General features: G+C 50.5%; 2 protein-coding genes across 2 annotated transcripts; both read right to left on the bottom strand.

Annotated features, from left to right (window-relative positions):
* Window positions 1–4,148: 4,148 nt before the first annotated feature.
* Window positions 4,149–16,235, bottom strand: LOC308045840 (protocadherin alpha-9-like; the record flags this gene model as incomplete). The annotated part of the gene is made up of 5 exons (XM_080353349.1): window positions 4,149–4,156; window positions 4,314–6,235; window positions 11,337–11,477; window positions 11,957–12,018; window positions 13,725–16,235. The coding sequence occupies 5 exons, from the start codon at window positions 16,233–16,235 to the stop codon at window positions 4,149–4,151; spliced, it is 4,644 nt and encodes a 1,547-aa protein (XP_080209475.1).
* A 55-nt stretch (window positions 16,236–16,290) lies between these two features.
* LOC308045839 (protocadherin alpha-2-like) lies at window positions 16,291–22,359 on the bottom strand (the record flags this gene model as incomplete). Its single annotated transcript, XM_080353348.1, has 2 exons — window positions 18,966–22,359; window positions 16,291–16,439 (listed from the first exon to the last, which is right to left on the bottom strand). The coding sequence occupies exons 1-2, from the start codon at window positions 21,724–21,726 to the stop codon at window positions 16,291–16,293; spliced, it is 2,910 nt and encodes a 969-aa protein (XP_080209474.1). The 5' UTR covers window positions 21,727–22,359.
* Between the last annotated feature and the right edge of the window lie 3,787 nt (window positions 22,360–26,146).

Here is a 26,146-nt window from a genome sequence, read left to right as displayed (position 1 = left end):
TGGCCTGACCCCAAGAGTAACTTCTGTAGCCAAGAATTCTGCCTACACAACCGAATTCTTACAATGTGGGTATAAGACTGTTGGTTCTGGGCAGGTTGTTACCAGCACAGACAGAAAAAATTCGGAAGGTGCTTCACACTTACATATGGCTACATTATGGGGGATGCTCCCATGAGAACAAGATGCAGGAGGGCTTACTTACATGGCTGGTCTTTACTCGTGTGAGTAAGCCACTGATGCTTAGCCTGCAGCAGTTCAGCCTAGATTGCACGCCGCTGTCTCAAGGTAAGTGCATCCATTTTGGTCACTGGAAATGCACGCCACGTTGCACAAAATTATTCCACTACTATCACAGTTTAGCAAGAAATACACTCCATTGCTAGGTTTGTGTCTATTTTTGGACGTAACCTAAATATTGAATGCCAAGTCATCGAGAGGTCACTACACTCTGAATGTGGAAATATCTTACAGGCCTTTTTTGTAGCACAATGGGCAATGCAAGCAAACAAAGGAACTGTAACAACCCACGGTCACATCATGATCCCAGAAATACTCAGTGAACTACTGCTTGCTTTAGTAATCCCACTGATTTGTCTCCAATACAGCACAGTAGCACAGCCATGTAACATGCTTTTATTAAAGCTACATTACAGAAAGACACATCAAAATACTGAAAGAGATACAATTACAGTTTACTACACTGCTATTATGGCCATACATAGTGCTATTTTTGGCTCCAACCTATATAGAAGATGTAAAAGCACAAAAGGGTCTCATGTGTCTGCACATGTAAAAATCATTCAAGCCAATCAAGCACATCAAGACCAAGAACAAAGTTAACCGAAAATTTTTAAATACATTTAACTTCTTGAATTTCAATTAACTTTTGATATGTACAGACATTTTTTCTATCTTACATGTACTAAAAACTGTAATTCCGCCCCCCCCCCCCCCATAAAAAAAAATAATCAAGGACATATAAGTGCTCCTAAAATTACAGTTTTGGAGTAGGTCCCAGTGCCTTGAATTATAAGTATGGAGTTGCTTCCAGTCCCTTTTAAATAATTAATGCTTTCTTTTTGTTCCATTCATATTCTTAGGGATCAATGCAAAGATCCGTCCTCAGAGGGGAAAGATCCCTCCTTCAAATGGTCCCATATGGTTATATTTTTAACTCCAAATGGGGCAGCCTGAAAGCACTTCAAGACAAAACTTAGTCAACACCCAAACTTAAATTTTTTACTGAAATTTCTATTGGTAAACACTGAAAAATTATAATCCTCTCATTTTAATATAAAATGGTTGAAAATATTCCTCACTAATAAAGGAATTATGATCTATCTGCATAGAAATCATCTTTAAGTCCACAGAGATTTGCACTATAGAAGAGTTTTGAAGAATGAGTGACAATTCTCTTTCCTACTTCAAATTACTGGAAACTCCTTTCTAAGCATCTCTAACATAATTATGCTTTATTTTAAATCTTGGTGAATCTAAAGCATGTACAGAAATGAAGGTACAGAAACTGCAGCTTCTACCCACTCCTGATTATTTGAATATTAATGCCATTATAACAACTTGCAAATTTTGCAAGAAATATGTCAATTGCATACAAACATATATAGTAATCCCACTGATTTGTCTCCAATACAGCACAGTAGCACAGCCAGTAGTCCTTCCGTCACTCTCCCTTCCACCACCTCCAAATACACTCACATTACTCTCCTAGCCACCACAATCATCAGCACCAAATTCATAATGACTGATTTCCTTCTGTTTCTGAGGGCGGAGAAATTTTCACACTCTCTGCCTCTGTTCCGCATCTCAGCTCAATTACTGAATAGCCTTTGGGTTTGCTACGTAGGTCACGTCTGTGCTTACCCATTTCTGCATATTGGCAGCTAAGAAAATAAAATACCCAAAGGTGACATCCCAGATTTATTTTGCCCACTATCAAAAGCTCCTAAAAAGGTGTCTCATGTTTCAAGTTTTAAAATTCACCTGAATGACTGAAATACAACAAGATGTAAGGAGATACAGGTTGGTTGTTCTCGTTACAGAGATCAGTGATACTTTTGCTTTTTTAATTTAATTATTCAGACCATTAATGTGTTGGTAACCTGAACTTCAAGATCCTGGTCAATAGAAACATGGAAATTAGTTGTACCAGGGTGGTTTGCTTGTTTGTGGGTTTGTTGGTTTGGTTTGTATATCATCTTTGTTATAAACGTTTTGCAATTATGAGCTACTCTCCAGCCAAAGATATGCCCTCAAGACACATACAGGGTTCTTGCAGCCAGCTGCTGCGTTAAGAGATTGCCAAAAAGGTTTTTAGCTCCCCATTACACAGGTTCTAATTCAGCCTTTTTTTTTTAATTCAGATCCTCAAAATAATCAATGATATTCCCAAAGCATACCAATGCATTAGGCACAAATTCTTCTCTACATACTGCCAACTGATACTTTCCTGGAGTCTACCATTTCTTACTGAAAGATATCAATGCTTCTGCTTTTGCAAGATTTATTCCACCACCCCCCTTTGCACAGTGAGGGACCCAAGACGTGCGCAACTCTGCCACTACAAAGAATGAACCTTTAAAGGAATTATGACTTTGATTAAATACTAGGTGAACCGTCATGAGTAAGTCAAATAACAAATATTTGAGAGAAGATCTTTCCTTGACAGTAGGATTTATGTGAAAAATATATTCATAAAAGAGAGGAGAAAGAGAAAAATGATACAAAAGAGGAGAAACTCATCCCCGCCCCCCACCCACCAAAAAAAAAAAAACCCAGACAACCCAGAAACCATTTCACCTTATCAACAGACAAATAAGAGAAGGCATGATAAACTAATTGCATAGTTAAGAGCAAATCAGGAATCTTTTCTAGAACATGGGAAAACTTACTAAAAAAATCACTGCTTGGAAATTCCAGTGTTATAAAAGGAATTGCTATATAGCTGAATATGTATTTGATTATCCAAAGAAGTTGCTGAAGCTACCCTTACATAAAGGTTCAAAAAGGGGCTGGCATTTACATTTATTTAAAGGTACAAGACTGATTCCAAAAATGAAAATAAACATAATGGTTACAGACTTAGGACAAGCTCTAGTAATTGTAAATTAGGATAAAAACAACTGCAGGAAGAAGATTATACCATGTTTGAGTAACATGGGTTCTTACATTTGCCTTAGAAACATCTGGAACAGCTGTTACCACAGAGTACTGGCCTAGACAGAGCCAACAGTTAGTTACTGTTGTGTTCACTAAGGAAATCTGACAGTCTGCGGGCAAAACATCTCAAAACTTCACAAAAATATAAAGATGACTCACAACACCTATTAAAAATACAACTAGTGTTATTCGGCGTATAAGTGAACTGAATCTTGGACGAGTGACACAGCAACTCCCAGCAGATCAGACCTGCAGACATAACCACCTTGTAACCCCACACCGTGATCAAAGATAGATATTCTCTCCTGCAAAGTCACCCAACACACTACTGAGAAGAAACCAGCCTGGTCAGAAGCTCAGAATAGAATTATTTTAGATTAAAAAAAAAAAAAAAACTATTAGTTGCTTGGAAAGACAAATGAGCACTACAAAATATGTTTCTTGGAGATGCTGGATATTGAATTCCTCCTAGTCCACCACAGGCTTACCCTGGGCATTGCAAAGCAGCATCTTAGCTCAGCAAATGACCCACCCCTCAATGAAAAAAACGGAATCATTGGAGGATAAAAAAATAACTTAAAAAAAACCAAACCAAAACAAAACAAAAACAACACTACAATCACAGGCTCTGTACAGTGTAGTTTAGAACCACTCATGGATCAGGTACTTGCACAGACTCTTATCATGCCCTTACTTAACTATCTAAGGACAGTGGCTCAGCTTGCAAAGTATTTAGTTTTCACTGTCATCTTTACTTTCAGTTATGTCTGAAAGTCCTAAATATTTGTGGGGAAAAAAAAAGATATCTTTTGTCATCCCATGACCATGTTTCACCCAAAGAGATCTTTGTTTTAGGAAAGATATAAAAGGAACTGAAGTTTCCTCCAGGTGCCATGAAATGACACCTGCTCTCCTGCAAATACCCTCAGTACCTTCTTCCACACTGACAGCAACCCAGTGAAGACACAAGGTCATGTGCCTGGGAGACAAAAAGTGAAAGGAAGAAGTACTTACCACAAGGACAGCACTCAACCGATCACTTTGGACACGCTGCACTTGGATGCAGGGTCCTGGCACCTGTAACCTCGAACCACTGGGAACATTCCCAGCATGACCATTTGGGACGTTGCCATTACCAGGCCCAAGACCTACAGATGCCCTGTACAAGTAGGTATGGGTCAGTTTACCCACACCAGTGACCTCCAGCATGTCTGGTGGGAGGTGGGAGCTGGGAAGCATGTGCACGCTATAGCAATACTTTCTATAATCATCAGCTGGGCAGCAGCAGCTGCTGCAGCAGCAAGTCTGGCAGCGGCACAGTCGCACAATGGCAAGAAAGAGGAGGAATGCCGCAAATATGCAGGAGACACAGGCAAGGGAAACAATCAAGTAGATGTTTGTAGCGTTGAGCAGTGGTGGTGGCTCGCCGCTGTCATCAAAGTCCGGCAGTGCCTGGGGCAGGGTGTCAGCCAGCAAGATGCCCACCGTCACGGTAGAGGAGAGTGGTGGATCCCCATGGTCCCGCACCATCACAACCACCTTGTGCTTGAGGAAGTCGGTGGAGCGCATGGAGCGCATGGTGCGCAGCTCACCGGAGTGTGGTGCCAAGCGGAACAGCGTGGAGTCGGAGGAGTGGGCAAGGTGATAGGAAAGCCAAGCGTTCTGCGCGTTGTCCTCATCATCTGCTACCACTTTGGTCACCAGGTAGTCCTCATCAGCCAGGCGGGGCACAACTTCCACAGCTACTGAGCCATTCTGGCTGGTGGGGTACAGGATGGCTGGGGCATTGTCATTCTGGTCTGAGATGTAAACATTCACAGTTATGGCAGCACTCAAGGCTGGTGACCCACTGTCCTTGGCTTCCACTTGGAAACTGAAGTTCCTAAGCTGCTCAAAGTCAAAGGCACGTGTTGCATAGATGCTCCCATTGGCCAAGCTCACAGACAAAAAGCTGGCCAGAGCACTGCCTGCAACTGTGGAATTCCTGAGCATGTAAGTGACCCGTCCGTTCTCTCCCATGTCAGGGTCAGATGCTGAGACCTGGTAGAGAAAAGCACCAAGTGGATTGTTCTCCTCCACAAACACATCAAATGTGTCAGCACTGAAGACAGGAGCGTTATCATTGACATCAGAAATCTGCACCCAAAGCGTCTTCTGAGTGGTGATGGGTGGAGAGCCCAAGTCAGTGGCAGTAATGGTGACGTTGTACCCACTGATCAGCTCTCGGTCCAGAAGCCCGCTTGTGACCAGGCTGTAGTAGTTTTCAAGGGAAGGCTTTAACTGGAAGGGAAGGTTATCAGGGATCTGGCAGGTTACTTTCCCGTTCTCCCCAGGGTCCTTATCCATAATACTCAGCAGAGCTATCACTGTGCCAGGAACAGCATCCTCAGGAATGGGACTGGAAAGGGATGTAATTGTTATCTCTGGACCATGATTGTTCACATCAGTGACTTCTACCAGCAGCTTAGCTGTGCTGGACAAGCCAAATGCCCCGTTATCCCTTGCCTCAATAAGCATTTCAAGGAGAGGTCTCTGAACAGCTAAAGCACCATTGACTGTCACCTCTCCAGTGTGTGGGTGAATTAAGAACATTCGCTGCAGATCAGCAGAAGTAGTATTGCTAAATGAATACCTGACCTCTCCATTTGGACCTTCATCCAAGTCCGTGGCATGCACTTGCACTACCAAAGTGCCACTGGGAGAGTTTTCCAAGATACTCGCCTTGTAGACTGAGTGCTCAAATTCTGGTGCATTGTCATTGGTATCCAGCACAGTCACAATGACCGGGACATCGCCGGACTTTGGAGGATTCCCACCATCTTTGGCTATAAGGACAAGTCTGTGAGTGGCTTGCTGCTCCCTGTCTAAGGCTTTCTTCAGCACCAATTCAGGATATTTACTCCCGTCCCCGCGTGTCTGCATTTCCAAATGGAAATGTTCATCAGGGCTCAGAGTATAATTCTGGACACTGTTGGTACCTTCATCAAGATCCTGGGCATTGGGGAGTGTAAACCGTGCCCCAGGTGACAGGAACTCAGGCACGTTTATATGATATTCGCTTAAAGGAAAGCTGGGAGAATTGTCATTTATGTCCAAGACTTTAAATTCCATCCTATAAAGCTCTAAAGGGTTCTCTAACACGAGTTCATAATTCAGAAGACAAGCAGACTTTAATTCACAAAGCTGTTCTCTGTCTATGGGCTCGTTAACAGACAAAGCCCCCGTGCTTGCATTTATATTAAAATATTGCTTACTTGAACTGGTGATCATGCGAAATTTCCGAGCTGAAAGTGTAGCTGCATCTATTCCTAAATCCTTCGCTATGTTCCCAACAGATGCTCCACTCTCCGTTTCCTCAGCGATGGAATACACAACTTGCCCGTTCGCGGTGCAGCAAATAAGGCAGAACACCATTAAATAGCCCCGCATTCTTCCTCTCCCGGCTCAGCTCCCCGCAGACCGGCTCAGCAGGAACATAATCCAGAATTTCAGCAGAACCCCTTTGAAGTTCCCAGCGCGAAGCCAACGGCCACCGGGGCGCACGGGCGGGCGAGGCGACAAGTTGACGGGAGGCACCCCGGTGGCTTCACGCACACACCGCCCCCCCCCCCGCCCCGCCGGCTGCCGTGCGGGGAGAGGCGGCAGCTCCGCTGCGCTGCGCCCGCCGCCGCCGCTCTCTGTGACCGGTGCGGCGGGACCGTGTGCGCCTCTTACACACGGGTGGCGGTTGTGTCGCCACCTAGAGGCGGCGGTGATACCTGCGCCGTCGGGGGAGGCGGCTGCGCTCCGGAAAAAAAAAAGGGGGGGGGGAAGTGTCTTCCGCCCCCCAACCCCCCCTTTCTTTTTCTTTAACGCCCACGGAGATCCAGGGGGGACTCCACGTCCCCGCGGCACGGGTATCTTGGATATATTTCCATGGAGGAGACGCGGAGCAGACCCCGCTCCCTCCCTCTCCTTCCCTTGCAGGAGGGGCAGAGAGAGACTGTCAGAGTAGCGCGGTGGAAGAGAAACGTGGATGAGAAGTGACAGGCATTGGCTAAACATGGGTCAGCACAGTCCAGACATGCTCCAGCTGAGCAAAACATTTCCCAGAGGGGCTTTAAGAGCACAATTAAAGGAGGCAGTCGACTCTACCCTGTTAAACTTTTTTTTTAAAAAAGGAAGGAAAGAAAAATGCAGAAAGAAAAAAAAAATAAAAAGCCTCTTTCCTGCTTTACCGTCTAGACAATGTAAAATAACACGGATTATTGGAGAGAAGAAGGATTTCTCCTCTGACAGACCCCAGTTTGATCACCCACAGCCACAGACGAGCTCCCATCCAGCTCACCAAAGCAGGATGGGGACGGCTTAGGTGGGCAGGGGAAAGTGGGAGGCTGCAGCAGTCAAATTACTTGTAGAGAAGTAAATAACAGTGCCAGAAAAGTCTTGCATTTAGGACAAACCCAGCAACTATACGGAGAAACACAGACACCAAACAGAGATAGCAGATCACGTGTGACCAAAAAAAATAAAATAAATTTAAAAAAAAAATAAAATCAAAGCTCTCTGCTCCCCTGACATTCAGCATTGATGGCACAGTTAGCAACTACCCCTAAGCTGGCAGGAGATGGCAGAAAGCATTTCAAAATACCTTCCTGGAAAATCTTCCTGGAATGACCTTCAGCAGTAATTTAGCCCTGACAACCCTTCCAGCCACCTCCATTTCCAGCTTCCTTCCGTGAGAGTTTATTATCCTGAGATCCTGATTGATCAAAAGCAAGAGGCTCTGAACGTGCTACAAGGACAGATCTTAACCCTTCTCATGTTCACTGTGCTTCCTTATGCAGCTGAGAATTTCTGATCAAGTGAAGAAGAACATTTCAACTATTCATAATATCAAGGCCTTTCAAAATAGGAGAAAATGAGGAGCACGGCCAAAGTCGTACATTACATTAATAAATAAATACATCTGTTTGTAATCTCACAACGCAGCAAAACCTCGCAGCGAGGTTCCTCTCCTGTCGGCACTAGAGCAAACCTTGTTCAGCCCCAGCACAAGTATTTGTGGATATTATGACTTTTTAACGCCAGTAGTATCTGAATGTTGCATTTCACTTCTACTGTGTTGACGCTACAGCACCTGTTATAGGTGGGAGGTGAAGGGGTACAGAGAGAGCGGAGTGGGGAGGACAAGCTGAGTGCAGGAGCTGCAGAGCTGGTGTGCCTCCACCTTAATTCACACACTATGCAAATTTAGCCAATGGACTATTGCACACACAGTATACAATGTAAATATTTATGGTATACTATTTACCTGGTCTTTTAGCTTGTTAACTGCACAAATCTCCAGTTCCCACTTATCCACCATAAACTGTTATCTAAGACACCCTTCTCTGCCCCAAATATTCCCTAGGCCCCATTTCTGCCAGGATATGACATCATCTACAACATATTAAAAAGTTGCTGGTTTTACTGCTCTGTAGTGATGCACAGTCATTATAAACACCTGGAACTAGTGCAATAAAACCCACTAAAGTCACAGAAAAGACTGATAAATTCCTCTTAACATTGACCTTGCGCTTGGCCTTGGAAGGCTGGGGCAGACAGGTGTTGGTGTCCTAGGTACACACACAGGTAAAACACACAGATTCTACTCACCCAAGAACTGCTGAACAAATAACCACACTCAAAGGCAGATTTTTTTAAAATCTTACCATTAGAATAGAAGCTGTGGTTGTGCATACTGGTGCCTGAAATACCAGCAGTGCCAGAAGAAACTGCTTAAGAAACTGGCCAAGATCAGTCAAAGTAATTGTACATGTGCCTCTTTCCAATATGTACTCACCTTTTAGAAGCATCTGGCAGCCTACACCAATTTTGCCTTTAATTCACTAATTTACTACTCATTTACCATCTGAAATAACTTCTTCAGCTTCTTGCTGCATCTTTTATTTTGTAGTGTTGCCTAATCTTTGATTGCAGAGCTTGAAGGGAACCCGCCTTTGATTTTCTTTCTTTTTAACACCACTTTTAAACCTTACAAGTCTGCTTCAGCATTTTGGCATCCCTTGTCCTATTGTCCTTTTCCACTCTCTGCTGTGGACAGTGACATCCCCAGCGCCACCTCAACACCCAGTTTCTACTACACCAGCTTCCCAGTCCAGTCTGGATGAGGACCTGATCCATACACTGCCCAGGCAGACAGCTCTGGATCGTGGTCAAAATCCAGTGCTAAGTAATATTAAATATCCAGGGCCAGTTAGACCACAGCCAGTGCTGCCATGAAGGGAGTAATACCATTGTGCCATGGGGGAGGAAGCCAGTCTTGCCCTGTCCATGAAGCCACTGCTCTGCTCAAGAGTCCCAGGCCCATTCCTCCCTGTGTGTTTGTGCTCTACATCTCATATCCAGCTGCACCAGGGGTCTCATGGGTGCCTTTCCACTCACTTTCTCCACTGTCGCTCTCGTTTGGCTGCCATTCCACTTAATCCCTCTTTTCAGGATCTCCGATCTCAAAATCTGAAGGAGCTGGGTTTCTTTAGCTTGGAGGAGACTGAGGGGCAACCTCATTAATGTTTATAAATATTTAAAGGGTGAGTGTCAGGAGGATGGAGCCAGGCTCTTCTCAGTGACAATCAATGACAGGACAAGGGGTAATGGGTATAAACTGGAACACAAAAGGTTCCACTTAAATTTGAGAAGAAACTTCCTCCCAGTGAGGGTGCCGGAGCCTGGCCCAGGCTGCCCAGGGAGGTTGTGGAGTCTCCTTCTCTGCAGACATTCAAACCCACCTGGACACCTTCCTGTGTAACCTCATCTGAGTGTTCCTGCTCCGGCGGGGGGGATCAGACTGGATGAACTTTCCAGGTCCCTTCCAATCCCTAACATTGTGATTCTATGAAAGGTCTCCTCTCCATCTCAAGTAGCTTACCCTAATTACGTTATTTGCATATCAATCGCATTAAACACCTTTAATGTAGACACTTTCCTTGGTATCACAACAGATAATGTAGCCACTGTTTAAAATCCTTCGTCTCTGATCTCGCGTTTGCCTTCAATCTGCCATCTCCAAACAGTTCCCTAGTCTCTTCCCTCAATTTGACCCAATCTTAAAGCCGGTTTGAACTGAGTCATTCAGTTCTTCGTGATGCCGATGGCATGGTCTGGGACTTCCGCGGTCTCACCCACCACTACACAACCCCTCTCATCATCTCCCTTTCCACAACATGCTCACAGAACATTTCCTCCACGTCCCTCCACCCAACAGGCAGCTACACCGCTGCATTTACACAGCCCCTGAGCCCCGAGCACTCCTCACGTACTCTTTCACCTGCCCTGTTTTATATTTTTCAACTAATCATTCCCTTTTCGGGCAATAAGCTGGACTAATGACTATGCGCATTGTGCTTGAAACAATAGTAGTGGCAAGAGAAAATTGTTAAGCGAGCAAAGGCACAAAAAAAGGTGAATAGTAAAACCAGGTTCCCTCGGAGGTGTTGAGCACATGGCTGCACCACACTCGTGTTTGAATATCATAATCTACGTCAGTGATTATTTAAAGGCTCTGCGTTCACGGGCAATGCACCAGACGCCGTGCAGACGCGGAGCGCTGCCTTCGGCGGAGGTTTGCTAAGAGCAAACACGGTCCGCTCAGTACTCAGGCCTGGGAAAATCCCAGGGGCGCCGGGGGGCCGGTTGATGCCAAACCGGGACACGGAGATTCAGCAGGAGACAGTAGAAGCGGCTGAATCCGCTCGGGAGAGCAGACGGAGCGGCAGCCCGGCGGTTTCTCCTGCGAGCGGAACCGATGAAAGCCCCGCAGCGGCAGCTGCACCGGCCCGACCGGCAGCCCCAGCCCTCATTTCCACCCGGAAAGGACCACGTGAAAAGCTCGTACACTGACAGGAGCCCGACAGTAAATAGAAAGTGCCTACAGACTAAGGAAGCCCGGAGCCACAAACAGGAGAACCTCCTCGGACCGAGCACAAATGGCCAGCGCGGAGCCGCCGACGGAAGTGCAGGGACCCCGGTAGCGCCCCTCTCATGTGGGCTCCTCCGGGCAGAGATGAGCGCAAGGACATTTCCCCAGCAACATGAATCACCAGGCCCCTCCCACTAGGGACTCGGCGTGGCAAGCAACCCGCGCTGTCCCCCGTGGGAGCCCCCCCGACCCGCCGCACCGCAGCACGGGGCTCATCCGCTGTTGGTACCGCAGCTCCGACTCTCCCCTCGCCCCGCTCCGCGAATGCAGCCCGTGCGGGCTGGCAGAGCGGGCAGCGATGTCGGGATACCCTTCAACAAGCCACTGGAGCTCGCAGCTGCTACGTGGGGACAGCGGGAGCGGAGATGACTAAAAGGAGCCCAGAACAATGTCGTAGGCAGAGGATTTCTAGATTTCAAGGAACCCCACGAAAATCCTCGTTACTCCACATCAAGCCACAGAAATACCGACTTACAACGTTAGCTATATCGCAGTCAAGAATCAACCTCTCTTGAACACGAGGGTGGAGACTGTCCTATTTACCCCCAGTTACAAACGACCAGGCTCGGCGGAACCTGCCGGGGGGCACCAGCGACTGCGGGTACTGGGAACCCGTTCCCGTTCGTGCGGCAGAGCAGCTCCGAGCTGAACATCCGGCGTCTCTCATCACTCCTCTGGCAGTCCTACCGAGTATTTCCCTGCCTATAAAATCCTCAGCTTTGAGGCTGCAAAACAACCTCCGGCCACCACGGCGGTGCCGGAGCTGCCGCCGCGGCTCCGCAGCCGCGCCCCGCCCCTTCCGCCCTCAGAGCCGCCCACGGAAGCGCTCGACAGCGCAGCCGGCTGCCGCCACCGTGCTCGGTAACATCAGAAGCATCGTTCTGCAACACAATATGAGGCAGGACTGAGAGCCTGAGTTTGCAGCGACAGGCAGTCCTGCGCGAAATTGTTCTCTTTTATTCAAGACACTGACTGGAAATTCTAGTGCCTTCTGTTCACGACTCCTGCCCAGACTATGCTACGAATTAAAAGCATCCACGAGCTCTGTTTTTGCAGTTAAGATTGCTTTACCTTTCTAAAAGAAACACTGAAATACTTCCTGGCAGTGTACGTCTATAACAAATCCCGTTCAGATCTTCCGTTCATCACTGCAGTCAGAGAAACTATACAAAAGCCCACACTTCCCCTGCCCCAAACGATCGCATTGAGAGACTGCACATCGCCCTTAATCATAGCTCAAGGAAACTAGTTTCTTTTCACACCTGTGGGCAAATGCTGTGCTTTTCCGCCCTCTTCTACAGAATTAAACCTTCTTAAAAACTTAATTAGGAGCTTCCCCTTAAGGAGATCGCTGTTTGCCATTCCTGCCTTCTTTCGCATCCGTGAATGAAGAAAAGAAAGCGGCAGCCCTGGGATAAGCCTTGCTAATCACATGCGAAAGTAATTCGCTCATACTTAACAGGTGATGACCCACTCCCTTTACACACATCAGCTATCGGACACGATCAAAGGAGACTAGAAACACAAACCCCAGCTAATACACAAAGAACTCAAACGTAAAGCCCTTACTAAATCTAAAACAAATGCAGGAAGGAAAAAGAAATTCGTGGGAAACGTTCACATTTTTCTATGTACCAGTACGAGATAACCTACTCAAACGATTTTTTTTTTCTCCCAAGACCGACGTGAAGTTTTAAACGTTCTTTACTGGATTTCCGTAACCTTTAAGTACCGTTCTTGTAACTTTGGAACCAACGTCTTCCGATTTTATTTTTTAGTCCACTTCGTTTGTGTAAAACACATCCATTAGTACAAAACCCAACAAGATATACGTTTCTAAAAGAAAATACGCCGTGGTAAAGATATCACTTTGACCAAAAAAAAAAAAAAAAACAAAACAACAGTATGTTAGTTCTTCAAACGTGTGTCTGGTGAACTAAACGCGCAGCAGGAAGAAGAGTGATACATCAACATAAAAATTTTCAACTCTCCACAGCACGTTTCTGGGGTGGCTGAGGCAGAACAGACGCCACAACAGCAGGAAGAAAGTGAGATCAGGTCGCAGGGAGAGGCGCAAGGAAACCGGAGAGCACTCCCGTCCTCAAGCAATTCTCCACTTTTTCATAAGGCATCCTATGCCTCACTCCACATTCCCCCACATTTTCACCGAACTTGCAGTTAGAACAATACTCAGGAGCTCGACCAACGTTTCTCCTTCCCACTGAATAACTAGCAAAGCACGTCTTTTACCTTCTAAAGACTGGTGAAACCCAACAACCAGCGAGGGTCTGAATCAACAAAAACCAAAACGATCCTTACTGCACGTGAACACAATATTCACTGAACCGTAACTACACCAGGCTTCGAAGATAATTAGTACACTAATTACAGTCGTCATGCGGGAGCTACCAAACTCCCAGGTACTTCCTGAGGGATTTCACACATTGAAAACCTCAAAAAAAAAAAAAAAAAAATCAAACACGAAATAGAAGATCTGGCAAAACCTATTACTGTCATTTCAGACTAGGAAGGAGAGGAGGGCGGAAAACTTACAACGTTAAAAATACCTTTAATCGTAACGTCGGACGCAAGAACACACAAAAAAAATTGCGAATACACTTACCACTGCTGGAGCAAGTGGGGACAGCGATGGACCCTTCCCACCAGACCCGTTCTCTGCCGCGGGGCCGGGCGGCGGCGGGAAGTTGGGGCTGAAAACCATCAGGTCGCTCTTGCCCGCACCGTCCGCCACGCACAAGCTCCGGCTCTGGCGCTGCGAGTACGACCAGCTCCCCACTTCGCTGGCGCACACCAGCGTCGCCGGCCCGGGCCCCGACAGCACGCCCGCCCGCGGCGCCCACCGTGACGCCCCGTACAGCACCACCGCCAGCAGGAACAGGCTCGACACCGCGCAGATGGCCACCACCAGCCACACATTCGTCGTCGTCGCCGCCGCTCCTGTCGCTGCCGCGCCGCCCTCCGCCGGACGCAGCCCCGCCCCTGATGACGACGACGAGCCCGCGGCCGTCAGCGCCGCCTCGGCGCCCTCCACCAGCGACACGCTCAGCGTGGCCGTGGCCGAGTGCGCCGGCTCCCCGTGGTCCCGCACCACGATCACCAGCCTCTGCCGCGGGCCGTCCGCCTCCTCCAGCGCCCGCGCCGTGCTCACCTCGCCGCTGTACAGCCCCACGCGGAACGGGCCCTTCCCCCGCGGCTCCCACAGCTCGTAGCGCAGCCACGCGTTGTAGCCCGAGTCCGCGTCCACCGCGCGGATCTTCGCCACCACCTGCCCCGCCGGCGACCCCCACGCCGCCCACGCCCACAGCGCCCCCGAGTCCGGCCCCGACGCCGCCTCGCCCGACACCCCGGGCCCCGGCCCGCCGCTTCCAGACGCCAGCAGCGCCGGCGCGTTGTCGTTCTCGTCCACCACGAACAGCTGCACCGTGGCGTTGCCGCACAGCGGCGGCTCCCCCGCGTCCACCGCCCGCACCTCGAACTGCAGCACCTGCACCTCCTCGTAGTCCAACGGCTGCAGCGCCCACAGGCGCCCGCTCTCCGCGTCCACCGACACGTAGCTCGACGCCGGACGCCACCCCCCGCCCGCCGACGCGACACCGCCCACGCCGCCCTCCCACACCGAGTACCGCACGCGCCCGTTGGCCGCCTCGTCCGGGTCCCGCGCCCACAGACGCGCCAGCTCCGCGCCCGCCGCGTTGTTCTCCCGCGCCAGCACCGTGTACACCGCCTGCGCGAACGCCGGCGCGTTGTCGTTCACGTCCGACACCGGCACCCGCAGCCCGCGACGCCCGCGCAGCGACGGCGACCCGCCGTCCTCCGCCCGCACCTCCACCTCGTACTCCGACACCCGCTCCCGGTCCAGCGCCTCCCGCAGCACCAGCGAGTACGACCCCGCGAACGTCGACACCAGACCGAACGGCGCCGCCGGCCACACCGCGCAGCGCACGCGACCGTTCGCCCCCGAGTCCCGGTCCGACACGCTCAGCAGCGCCACCACCGTCCCCACTGACGCGTCCTCCGGCACTGGCACCGACAGCGACGTCACCCAAACCTCCGGAGCGTTGTCGTTCACGTCCAGCACTTCCACCAACACCTTGCAGTGTCCCGATAGAGCGGGAGTCCCTTTGTCTCTTGCTTCTACTGTGACTTCGTAACTGTCCATTTCTTCGTAGTCTAACTTTCCTCGGAGTCTGATTTCTCCGTTCTTTTCGTCGATAGCGAACATTTCTTTAATTTCTGCAGTAACGTGCCTACTAAATAAATAAATAATATCACTATTGATTCCTTCGTCCAAATCTGTGGCACTAAGCGTTAATAATAGAGTCCCGGGTTCTGAACCTTCTAAAACTTTTACATTATACACAGACTGGTTAAACTGAGGCGCGTTGTCGTTAGCGTCCAGCACCGAGATCACCAGCTCCATCGTGCCCGTCAGAGACGGCCGGCCCCCGTCACTCGCCGTCAGCACCAACCGGTGCACAGGCAGCGTCTCACGGTCCAGCGGTTTCGTTAGAATAAGAGCCAAAGACGCTCTCTGTTCGTTATTCCCCTGATGATCAAGAGTGAAATGCTCAGTGGGGCTGAGGTTATAGGAGAGCTGCGCATTTGCTCCGATATCTGCATCCGACGCGCCCTCCAGAGGAAACTGAGACGCCGGCAGAGACGATTCCGCGATGGTAAAGGCTTCCTCCCTCACGCGGAAGAGCGGGGCGTTGTCGTTGATGTCGGTGACCTCCAGCTCCACGTGGAACACGCGCAGCGGCCGCTCCACCAGCACCTCCAGGCGCAGGGCGCACGGCGCGCTCTTCCCGCACAGCTCCTCCCGGTCCAGCCGCGAGCTCACCACCAGCGCCCCGCTCGCCCCGCTCACCTCCACGCTCGCCCGCCGGCCCTGCGACACCAGCCGCAGCCGCCGCGCCTCCGCCTCGCCCGCCTCCAGGCCCAGGTCCTGCGCCAGACGCCCCACCACCGTCCCGGCCTTGGCTTCCTCCGGCACCGAGTACCGCACCTGCCCGCCGACCAGCGCCCAGGCCGCCTGCAGCACCAGCACCCGCACCACGGGCCCCCACCACTCGCCCATCGCCGCTACCCGCCCGGGCCCCGCACGGCTCCCCGCTGCCGCCCGGACGCCCGCCTTAAGGCATCCCCGGCATGCGCGGGGTCTCGCTCCGTGTTCCACCGCCCCGCTCGTCCCAGCCCACCGCATTCTGCCTCTCGCCACCACCCACCCGCTGACGGCACCGTGACAGCGGCTCGAGGCGGAGCTGCTGTTTCTTCTCTGCGTCTTCGCGGCCAACAGCGACACCTGGTGTCCCACTGCAGCTCCTTCTGCGAGCAGCCGTCTCCCGTCCTCTGATCGTGCCCCGCTGCGGCGCTCCGCTCCGGGAAAGACTGGTCGTGGCTCCGGCCGCTCGGCAGATGGTTCTTCTCTCTCTTCTCTTCTCTTCTCTTCTCTTCTCTTCTCTTCTCTTCTCTTCTCTTCTCTTCTCTTCTCTTCTCTTCTCTTCTCTTCTCTCTCTTCTCTTCTCTTCTCTTCTCTTCTCTTCTCTTCTCTTCTCTTCTCTTCTCTCTTCTCTTCTCTTCTCTTCTCTTCTCTTCTTTCTTCTCCTCTCCTCTTCTCCTCTTCTTGTTCTTCTCCTCTCGTTCTTCTCCTCTTCTCCTTAAAGGCACTTCACTTGATACATACTTGCCAAAATGTTTCCTAAAGACCTACGTTAGCCCAGGACTCAAACCTGAGAAGGTCTTAACTGAAAAGAACCGAATCCACTTCTGACTTCCTGACTTTGTCTTCTCTACATGTTGTCGAAGAGAAGTAACTCAGTTTCCTTATTTACTTATTTATTTATGAAGAGAGTTCATCTCTTTCCTCTGTAGAAGACTGTATCCTTGATCTGCCATCTATGGTAAGTACTCAGGTATCCAGAAGACATAGATTTACATGGAATTTATTTGTGTCTAGTGCCGCAGTAGAAACGGGTAGAAATGGCTTACTTTTTCGTGGCTTTGTGGCAGTGATGTAGCTGAGAACCCCATGCACTCTCCTTGGTTTTCATACCACAAATACTAACATCAGGCGATCATACTTTTCTTAAAATGTGTCTGTCCATAACAGAATGGGTTTTGCCTTTTGAAATATAAGTTAAGCTTAAGAAACTAGCAACGCACATGAAGTCCAAAGACTTTTAATTCCATCAGTCCCTAACCATATATGTCAGTCCAAACGTAACTCACCCAGCACAATATGTCTTGGAAGCGTGAAATAGCTTGGGGAATCTGAGCTCTGTAGTAGACTTTATGTGACTCAGTAAAGTACTTCCTTTAAGTTGTATTCCTCACTTGTAGCTGCACAGTGACTGATAAGTTCTTTCTTACCTTCTTAGGCAGGTAGGCATTCACAGCACAGAAAAATAACGTGCCCATTACTGTTGCAGATGAGCTGCTGAATTATACATTGTATCATCTACACATGCCATAACTGAAAACAACACAAAAGGGCTGCACCACTGCTCTGGTAAGGTACAGTTTGGTTTACATGTTCCCAGGCCACCACCTCATCCACTCATAAAGACACCAGGGCCCTTTCTCTACACAACTACGAACTCTTCCTCCTACCCCACCACACAGACCAGGCAGCCTCACGAAACAGATGATTTCACATGGTAGTGATTTGCTGGTTCCGCCACAGAAGCATCAGCGATGCAACAGGTGGACAAAACCAAAATAAAGATACCAAATGCTAAAAAAATACAGACAGATCTGTCGATAGATCATCTTTAATTACAACTGTTGCTGTTCTAGCGAATGTTTTGATTTATTTCCAGGTCTCCACTGTCAGAGCCAAGTTCAAGGATCACTGCTCAGAATTTCAGGGGAGCAGGCTGGAAAAGCAAATAGGTTTTGTCCAGCCTCTCACATCCCTCCTTCATTGCCAGTGTTTCTGTACCCACCTCTGTAAAGGTGGAAACAGAAATTAAACCTGAACCCTCACAGTATTCTCTTGAGGTAAACCTCATCCAAAGAGACTACAAGACAGTGAACCACAATCATGGCAAGGCATACAAATTCTGAAAGCAAGCAGTCAACACTACAGGGTATTTCAAAAAGATGGACCCAGTTTCAAAGCAGTATATATAAAAGGCTCAAAACCACACAATATTTTGTCGAGGTCCTCCCCTTCTTTAAAAAAGGTAAGAAAAGGGGAGACCAGGAAGAGTTTCAGAGGCAACCAGCAAGATGACCAAAGATTTAGGACATCCTCATGTTAAAAGAGACTATGAGTGAAGACAATAGAGGTCTTCAAAGCACAAGTGCCATGAAGAATTACAAGGATCAAAGACATGAAAAACTAAATAAGACAAGACTGTGAGAAAACCCATCCGACTTAAAGATGTCTGCCTTTCAGAACTGGTTTGGACTGGACATTTCCAGACATACATTCAGTTCCAATTTATGATGTCATATTTCCCATACACGTCAGGCTTTTCCACTAAAAGGAGGTGCTAAACAAAACACCAGCCTACTTTATCACAACTAAAATAGAAATAAAGGAGTAAACCATCACGAGAAGCTATTGCCATTGAGGTCGTGACGCTATTAAAAAAAAGAAACAGCTACAGCAATTCAGGTGACCAGAAAGAAGAGAAAGTGGTGTAAAAAATCCTGCACTGGTGTAACAGTTTGCAGAGAAAAAGACACGAAGGACACTGCAGGCGGCAGAGAATCAGCACCTGCCAAGCACTAACCACCGCGGGCCCCGGAGGCTCAGCCCGACTCGCAGCACCGAATACCCAGGGAGCAGGAGAGAACTGACAGAGGCGGGAGATAAGCGAGAAAGGCGACAAGGGCGAAGGCGCGTCGCGGAAGGGGCGAAAGGCGAGGCAGGAATAGCCACTGACCGTGTCCAGGAGAGCGGGCGGTTCCGGCTGCGTCTCCTTCGCCGCGGGGCCGGGCGGCGGCGGGAAGTTGGGGCTGAAAACCATCAGGTCGCTCTTGCCTGCGCCGTCCGCCACGCACAGGCTCCGGCTCTGGCGCTGCGAGTACGACCAGCTCCCCACTTCGCTGGCGCACACCAGCGTCGCCGGCCCGGGCCCCGACAGCACGCCCGCCCGCGGCGCCCAGCGCGACGCCCCGTACAGCACCACCGCCAGCAGGAACAGGCTCGACACCGCGCAGATGGCCACCACCAGCCACACGTTCGTCGTCGCCGCCGCCGCTCCTGTCGCGGCCGCGCCGCCCTCCGCCGGACGCAGCGCCGCCCCAAATGACGACGACGAGCCCGCAGCCGCCAGCGCCGCCTCGACGCCCTCCACCAGCGACACGCTGAGCGTGGCCGTGGCCGAGTGCGCCGGCTCCCCGTGGTCCCGCACCACGATCACCAGCCTGTGCCGCGGGCCGTCCGCCTCCTCCAGCGCCCGCGCCGTGCTCACCTCGCCGCTGTACAGCCCCACGCGGAACGGGCCCTTCCCCCGCGGCTCCCACAGCTCGTAGCGCAGCCACGCGTTGTAGCCCGAGTCCGCGTCCACCGCGCGGATCTTCGCCACCACCTGCCCCGCCGGCGCCCCCCACGCCGCCCATGCCCACAGCGCCCCCGAGTCCGGCCCCGACGCCGCCTCGCCCGACACCCCGGGCCCCGGCCCGCCGCTTCCAGACGCCAGCAGCGCCGGCGCGTTGTCGTTCTCGTCCACCACGAACAGCTGCACCGTGGCGTTGCCGCACAGCGGCGGCTCCCCCGCGTCCACCGCCCGCACCTCGAACTGCAGCACCTGCACCTCCTCGTAGTCCAACGGCTGCAGCGCCCACAGACGCCCGCTCTCCGCGTCCACCGACACGTAGCTCGACGCCGGACGCCACCCCCCGCCCGCCGACGCGACACCGCCCACGCCGCCCTCCCACACCGAGTACCGCACGCGCCCGTTGGCCGCCTCGTCCGGGTCCCGCGCCCACAGACGCGCCAGCTCCGCGCCCGCCGCGTTGTTCTCCCGCACCAGCACCGTGTACACGGCCTGCGCGAACGCCGGCGCGTTGTCGTTCACGTCCGACACCGGCACCCGCAGCCCGCGACGCCCGCGCAGCGACGGCGACCCGCCGTCCTCCGCCCGCACCTCCACCTCGTACTCCGACACCCGCTCCCGGTCCAGCGCCTCCCGCAGCACCAGCGAGTACGACCCCGCGAACGTCGACACCAGACCGAACGGCGCCGCCGGCCACACCGCGCAGCGCACGTGACCGTTCGGCCCCGAGTCCCGGTCTGACACGCTCAGCAGCGCCACCACCGTCCCCACCGACGCGTCCTCCGGCACCGGCACCGACAGCGACGTCACCCACACCTCCGGAGCGTTGTCGTTCACGTCCAACACCTCAAGCTCCATGATGCAGTGACCCGACAGCGGCGGCGTCCCTTTGTCTCTCGCTTCAATTTGCAACTCGTGTAAATTGACAGCTTCAAAATCTAAAAGACCCGTCAGTCTGATCGCGCCGGTCTTCGGATCAATGCTGAATAAATCTGTGTTACCAGCAGGAACCGAACTGACGATGCTGTAAGAAAACTCTCTGTTGAGACCTTCATCCGGATCCGTGGCATTCAGTCGCATCAGCAGCGTCCCCTCTGCAGCGTTCTCGGGCAGCTGCACTTTGTACACTGACTGGTTGAACTGGGGCGCGTTGTCGTTCGCGTCCATCACCGAGATCACCAGCTCCATGGTGCCCGTCAGAGACGGCCGGCCCCCGTCACTCGCCGTCAGCACCAACCGGTGCACAGGCAGCGTCTCACGGTCCAGAGATTTCGCGAGCACCAGAAACAGGGATTTCCTATTATCCTCAGAAGATTTAACATCAAGAGTAAAGTGCTCGCTGTTACTGAGTGTGTAGGAGAGCTGCGCATTAGATCCAATATCTGCATCGGACGCACCCTCCAGAGGGAACCGAGACCCCGGCACCGACAATTCCGCGATGCTGAGGTTTCTCCGGGCTGCGGGGAAGAGCGGGGCGTTGTCGTTGATGTCGGTGACCTCCAGCTCCACGTGGAACACGCGCAGCGGCCGCTCCACCAGCACCTCCAGGCGCAGGGCGCACGGCGCGCTCTTCCCGCACAGCTCCTCCCGGTCCAGCCGCGAGCTCACCACCAGCGCCCCGCTCGCCCCGCTCACCTCCACGCTCGCCCGCCGGCCCTGCGACACCAGCCGCAGCCGCCGCGCCTCCGCCTCGCCCGCCTCCAGACCCAGGTCCTGCGCCAGACGCCCCACCACCGTCCCGGCCTTGGCTTCCTCCGGCACCGAGTACCGCACCTGCCCGCCGACCAGCGCCCAGGCCGCCTGCACCACCAGCACCCACACCACGGGCCACCACCACACGCACATCGCTGCCACCGCCGCCGCCGCCACCCGCCCGGGCCCCGCACGGCTCCCCGCTGCCGCCCGGACGCACTGGCTCTCCTGCCTGCCCCGCGCCGCCCCCCCGCGCTCACAGCCGGGCTCTCCGCCGCACCGGGGCGGAGCCGCCGAGACGCTCGGCCGCCGTTTCTGAGCCTGCAGCGACACCGTGTGCTGCTCCGCCGCCGCACACGCTCCCACCATCGTACCCGCGCTGCTCAGTTCCCTTCTTGGCTCTTCCTCTTCTCTCTTCTATTTTCTTTTTTCTTTTTTTTTTTTTTCTCTTCGTTTTGCTTTTTTTCCCCTCTTCTTTTCTTTTTTTTTTTCCATTTCTTCTTTTCTACTTTCTTCTTTTTTTTCCTTCTTTCATTTTTTTCCTCTCTCATTTTTTCTCTCTATTTCTCTTTTGATGCTTACTTGCTTTTTATTGCATATATTCTTTTACCTTCTTCCTTTCTTCCCTCGATTATTTTTCTTCGTTCTCTCTTTCTTCTTTCTCTTTCCTACTTTTTTTTCTGTTTCTCTTTCTTTTCTTCCATCCTCTTCTCATTCATGTCCTGCCATGCACTTTCCTTGCCTCGTTCTCATCCTTGCCGCAGCCGAGGACGTGAAAGACAGAGACATCAGCACTAACTATCGGGCAGCTGCTCCGGAGCGCAGTACTTTAACCGAGGCTGGGGCTGTCTAGAGTTAAGGTGGGCGCGTTCTTGTCATCTTCTGATTTCTTCCTATTTTTCTCCTCGTTGTCAGCTTCCTTCCTGCTGCTTCTGTGCATAGAATCCTTCCTTTGTGTCCCGGATTCCTCTGGAATACATAATTTTCACTGGAAGCTGGGAAGGGACACAGCCAGGACAGCTGACTCAAACTAGACAAAGGGAGATTCGATACCATACAACATTATGCCCCAAATATAACTTGGGGAGCTACCTGTGGGAGGGAATCACTGCTCAGGTGATCGCTGCTAGAGAGTGGGCTGAGCGTTGGTTTTCTGGGAGCTGAATGATTGCATTTTGTATCCCTCGCTTTCTGTATTCTTTTACTGTTATTATTGTGGTTGATGTTTATCTCTTCCTTTGCTGTTCCCTTAAATTGTTGGTTTTGGGGTTTCGGTTGTGTTTTCTTTTTCCCCAAACCACAAGTTTTCCCTTTTGTTTCCCAAGTCTCCTTTTCTTCCAACCAGGGAGGGTGCAGAGAACTGAGCAAGCAGCCATGTGCTCCCAGTTGCTGGCTGGGGCTAAACCACAACAATTTTCTTCTTCCTTTCTCATCTTATTTGTCTTCCTCTCATTTTTTCATCCTTTTTTTCCTTTTTCGTCCTTCTTTTCTGCTTCTTCCTCTATCCCCCACCCTTGTCCTATCCTTGCTTCCCCTATTCTATGGCTTCTTTATTTGTTTTTTCTTTCTTTTTTCACTCTTACCAATATATTTTTACATGTCTACAACACTCTTGACATGAAGAACAAGCATGCCTTTTGGCAAGAGCTCCCATTTGTCTTCCTTACTGTGTTCCATCCCTCCACACACGGAACAATCTTCCTTCGAGTTCTCTGGTCTATGTAAGACAGACAGACTGCCTCTGCACTGCCCCTTCCTCCCCTTCTGGTAGAAGACCACACCTTTCAGCCTGCAGTCCTCTCAAGGACCCAGCAAATAACACAGCAAGGCAACCATGAGGTGAAGAACAGCTTTGCTACATCAGAACACATTCACTCCCTGAGAAACCCAAGTCCAAACCCCCTGTACTTGGATGTCCATGCAACAGGGTGAAATGCATCTAAACAACACAGGGAGTCTTTCATTTGGGTAATCACACCTATTACAGCCCAGCACTACAGCCCTCCAAGAAGGTCGAAAAAGCATGGGGCAACCACAGCTCCCAAGCACTCTTCATATACCTTGATGAAGAGCTATTCTTTCCACTTGCAAAACAAACGTCAGGCTCTTCCCTCCTCTTGCACACAGGCATGCACGGCTGGAACAGCACAGAAACAACCTCCGTAGGCAGGGCACTAGACCTCAGAGAATACCTCTCCTTCATTAGCATGATCCGCATGTCACAACGCCAAACAAAAGACACTAAGGGAGGACCATGGCAATTTAGATGGGAACATCCCATTGATGCTTAACATCTACACTCTGAGAAATGCATTGGGGTTCCTCCCCAATCTGTTCTTCTGCCACCAGCTCACACTATTCCTTGAAGCAGCAGGAAAGCAAAGAGAGCAGGCAATGATGCTTTGCTGCTCAAGACCTTCAGGCATCACAATCCAGGCAACATTCCATTGATCCAACATGAAGATGCCACGCCAAACCAGGAAGAAAAGTGCATCTGTCTCTCAAACATACCTTCTTTAAACAACATTGACTTACCTGCAGCATCACTGGTTGCTTCTTCAGAATAAGAAACATTTTCCACACATGAGAATTGTTTCTAAGGGGCATGTTCCCTTACCGTTACCAGTGATTTCTGGTAAAACTGCAGAGAAAAAAAACCCTTTCATTCTCCAAAAGCAGTGAAGTCACTGAACAGTGCACAGTGCTCCCCTATGCATTCTATCATAAAGGAAACAGAAGGGACACCTGAAAGCCAAGGACATTCTTTCAATGTCAATCTCATCTCAAGACAGTGGAAACACCATCTCCTTCACTGATGGCAAACCACCTAAACACCTGCAACCTGACAGCCACTAAAATATGTAGTCTGCATCTCATCCAATATTACCAACACGTTGCCACAGAGTGGGAAGAAAAAGCTAAAAGGGTGGGAAGTTATAGAAAAAGGAGAGAAGAAAACCAACCAGTCCCATCCTGCTGTATTGAAATGTAAGATCTGCCAACATTTTGGATATGGGGAGCACTTCTTCCCCTGCCTAGTAAGACTAAGAGCACAACGATAAAGAAGATGACGTTCAGCAAAGGCTGGCAGCATGATCAGAATTTGTACAAGTTTCTGTTTGAGCAACAATGTTCCACTTCAAACACAAGTGATTAAAGGCATGTATGTCAGATGATTTCACAAAGTAGCAATATCACAAAAAACAACAGTGCCCAAACATATGCAGAACTTCTAGATGTTCTAAGGAGACTGTGGGAAAGCAGCACTGTGTGCTGGGAACAAGGTTTTCTACTGGCATCCTCTATCCCATGCCCTGAGAACAGGATCCCAGCTAAACAGATATTGTCCAGTTCTTCCCCAATGACAGATCATCTTCTGCCCAGCATCTCCATTTCCCTCAGGCAACACCCTTCACTGCCCAAGCTCACACTCCCTGTGATGTGTGCTCAGGCCTTACTCAGTGCTGTTCACAGGGTCACTGCCACAACACCCAGACATTGCTCCACCACATGACCCAGCTCTAAAGCCCACCCTGAGAATGACCCAGGCCTTTCCACATCCTCACCTTTCCTTGTGATCAGCACAAAGAACATATGGATGCAAGCAAAGTCACACAGTGTCTGACAGACTCTTCCCAAGTGTATGAACTTCACCCTGAACACTTTTGCCTTCTCAGCAATCTCTGATGGAAACACCGCAGTGCTGCAGATCAATGTTTCTTAAAGATTCTGTGATCAGAGCTGTGGCTGCTCTGATGCCAGCCCATGTGGATTTCATTCCCTGAGAAAACCACACAAAATGGTGAAGTGCAAATGCAAGTATACTCACAATATCAAGTGAGTGGGATAATTTCCACAATAGAACACCAGAGCTAGGCTGCTGTGCAGGGTTTTGTGTCTATGTATCCATATCAGAATGAGTTTAAACAGACAAGATGACACACCATCACTACCGAGGGCAACTGTGGAAGTGCATAAGGAGGGGAAGCTGAATGCACAAAGATTTTATCTACCTACTCATGTGCCCTTAAAAACCTACCTGAGGAAGATCAAGGAATCATGTGCCCTTAAAAACCTACCTGAAGAAGATCAAGGAATCACCATGGCAGCACCAATGGCTATGGAAGCTCCTCCAGATACCCACCACTGCACAATGACTGAAGATTGAAATGTCACCCTCCCACGCCACCCTTCCTAAAACAACAGTAAAAATATTCATCAGACACTATTCAGCAGTCTGCATCTCATGCCCTCTAAGCAACACATTCTCTATGGCAGGCAGGCAGCAGCACAAGTGGTGGGAGATATCTCCCTCGTGGAAGATACTCATAGCCTTAAAGAATACTGTGGGCATTTGAATACCACACACTATCTCACCATCAGCAAGACCTCCAATTTCAGACCCATGGATCCTGGGAAAGGATCCTGCAGAACAACACCCTGTGCCCATCCTGCCTCATGGTTTCCTCTAGGCATCCTCCATTCCCCACTCTGGGACGTGTCTTCTCAAGACAAGCACTTCATCTCGCATTCTTGTCATCTTAAGACATGGCAAATGGCCTTCTCAAGGATTTCCAGTTCCCTCAGACTTTTCCTACTGCTCAAGGTGACCCTTCATATCAGGACATGGACAGGCTCTATTCAGTGCAACTCCACATTCACCTCTGTGACATGCCACATTCTCCTTTCCCACCCCATGGCTCAATCTGACTTCTGCAGACCCTTCCCAGCAATGACAGCATGTTAAAAACTAGACAGAGGTATAATATACACGGTGCCAGCAAACTCA

Source organism: Nesoenas mayeri (genome assembly GCF_963082525.1).
Source record: "Nesoenas mayeri genome assembly, chromosome: 14".
Taxonomy (NCBI): Eukaryota; Metazoa; Chordata; class Aves; order Columbiformes; family Columbidae; genus Nesoenas; species Nesoenas mayeri.
Note: the sequence above shows the minus strand (reverse complement) of the source record. Positions and strands in the feature narration are given on the sequence as shown.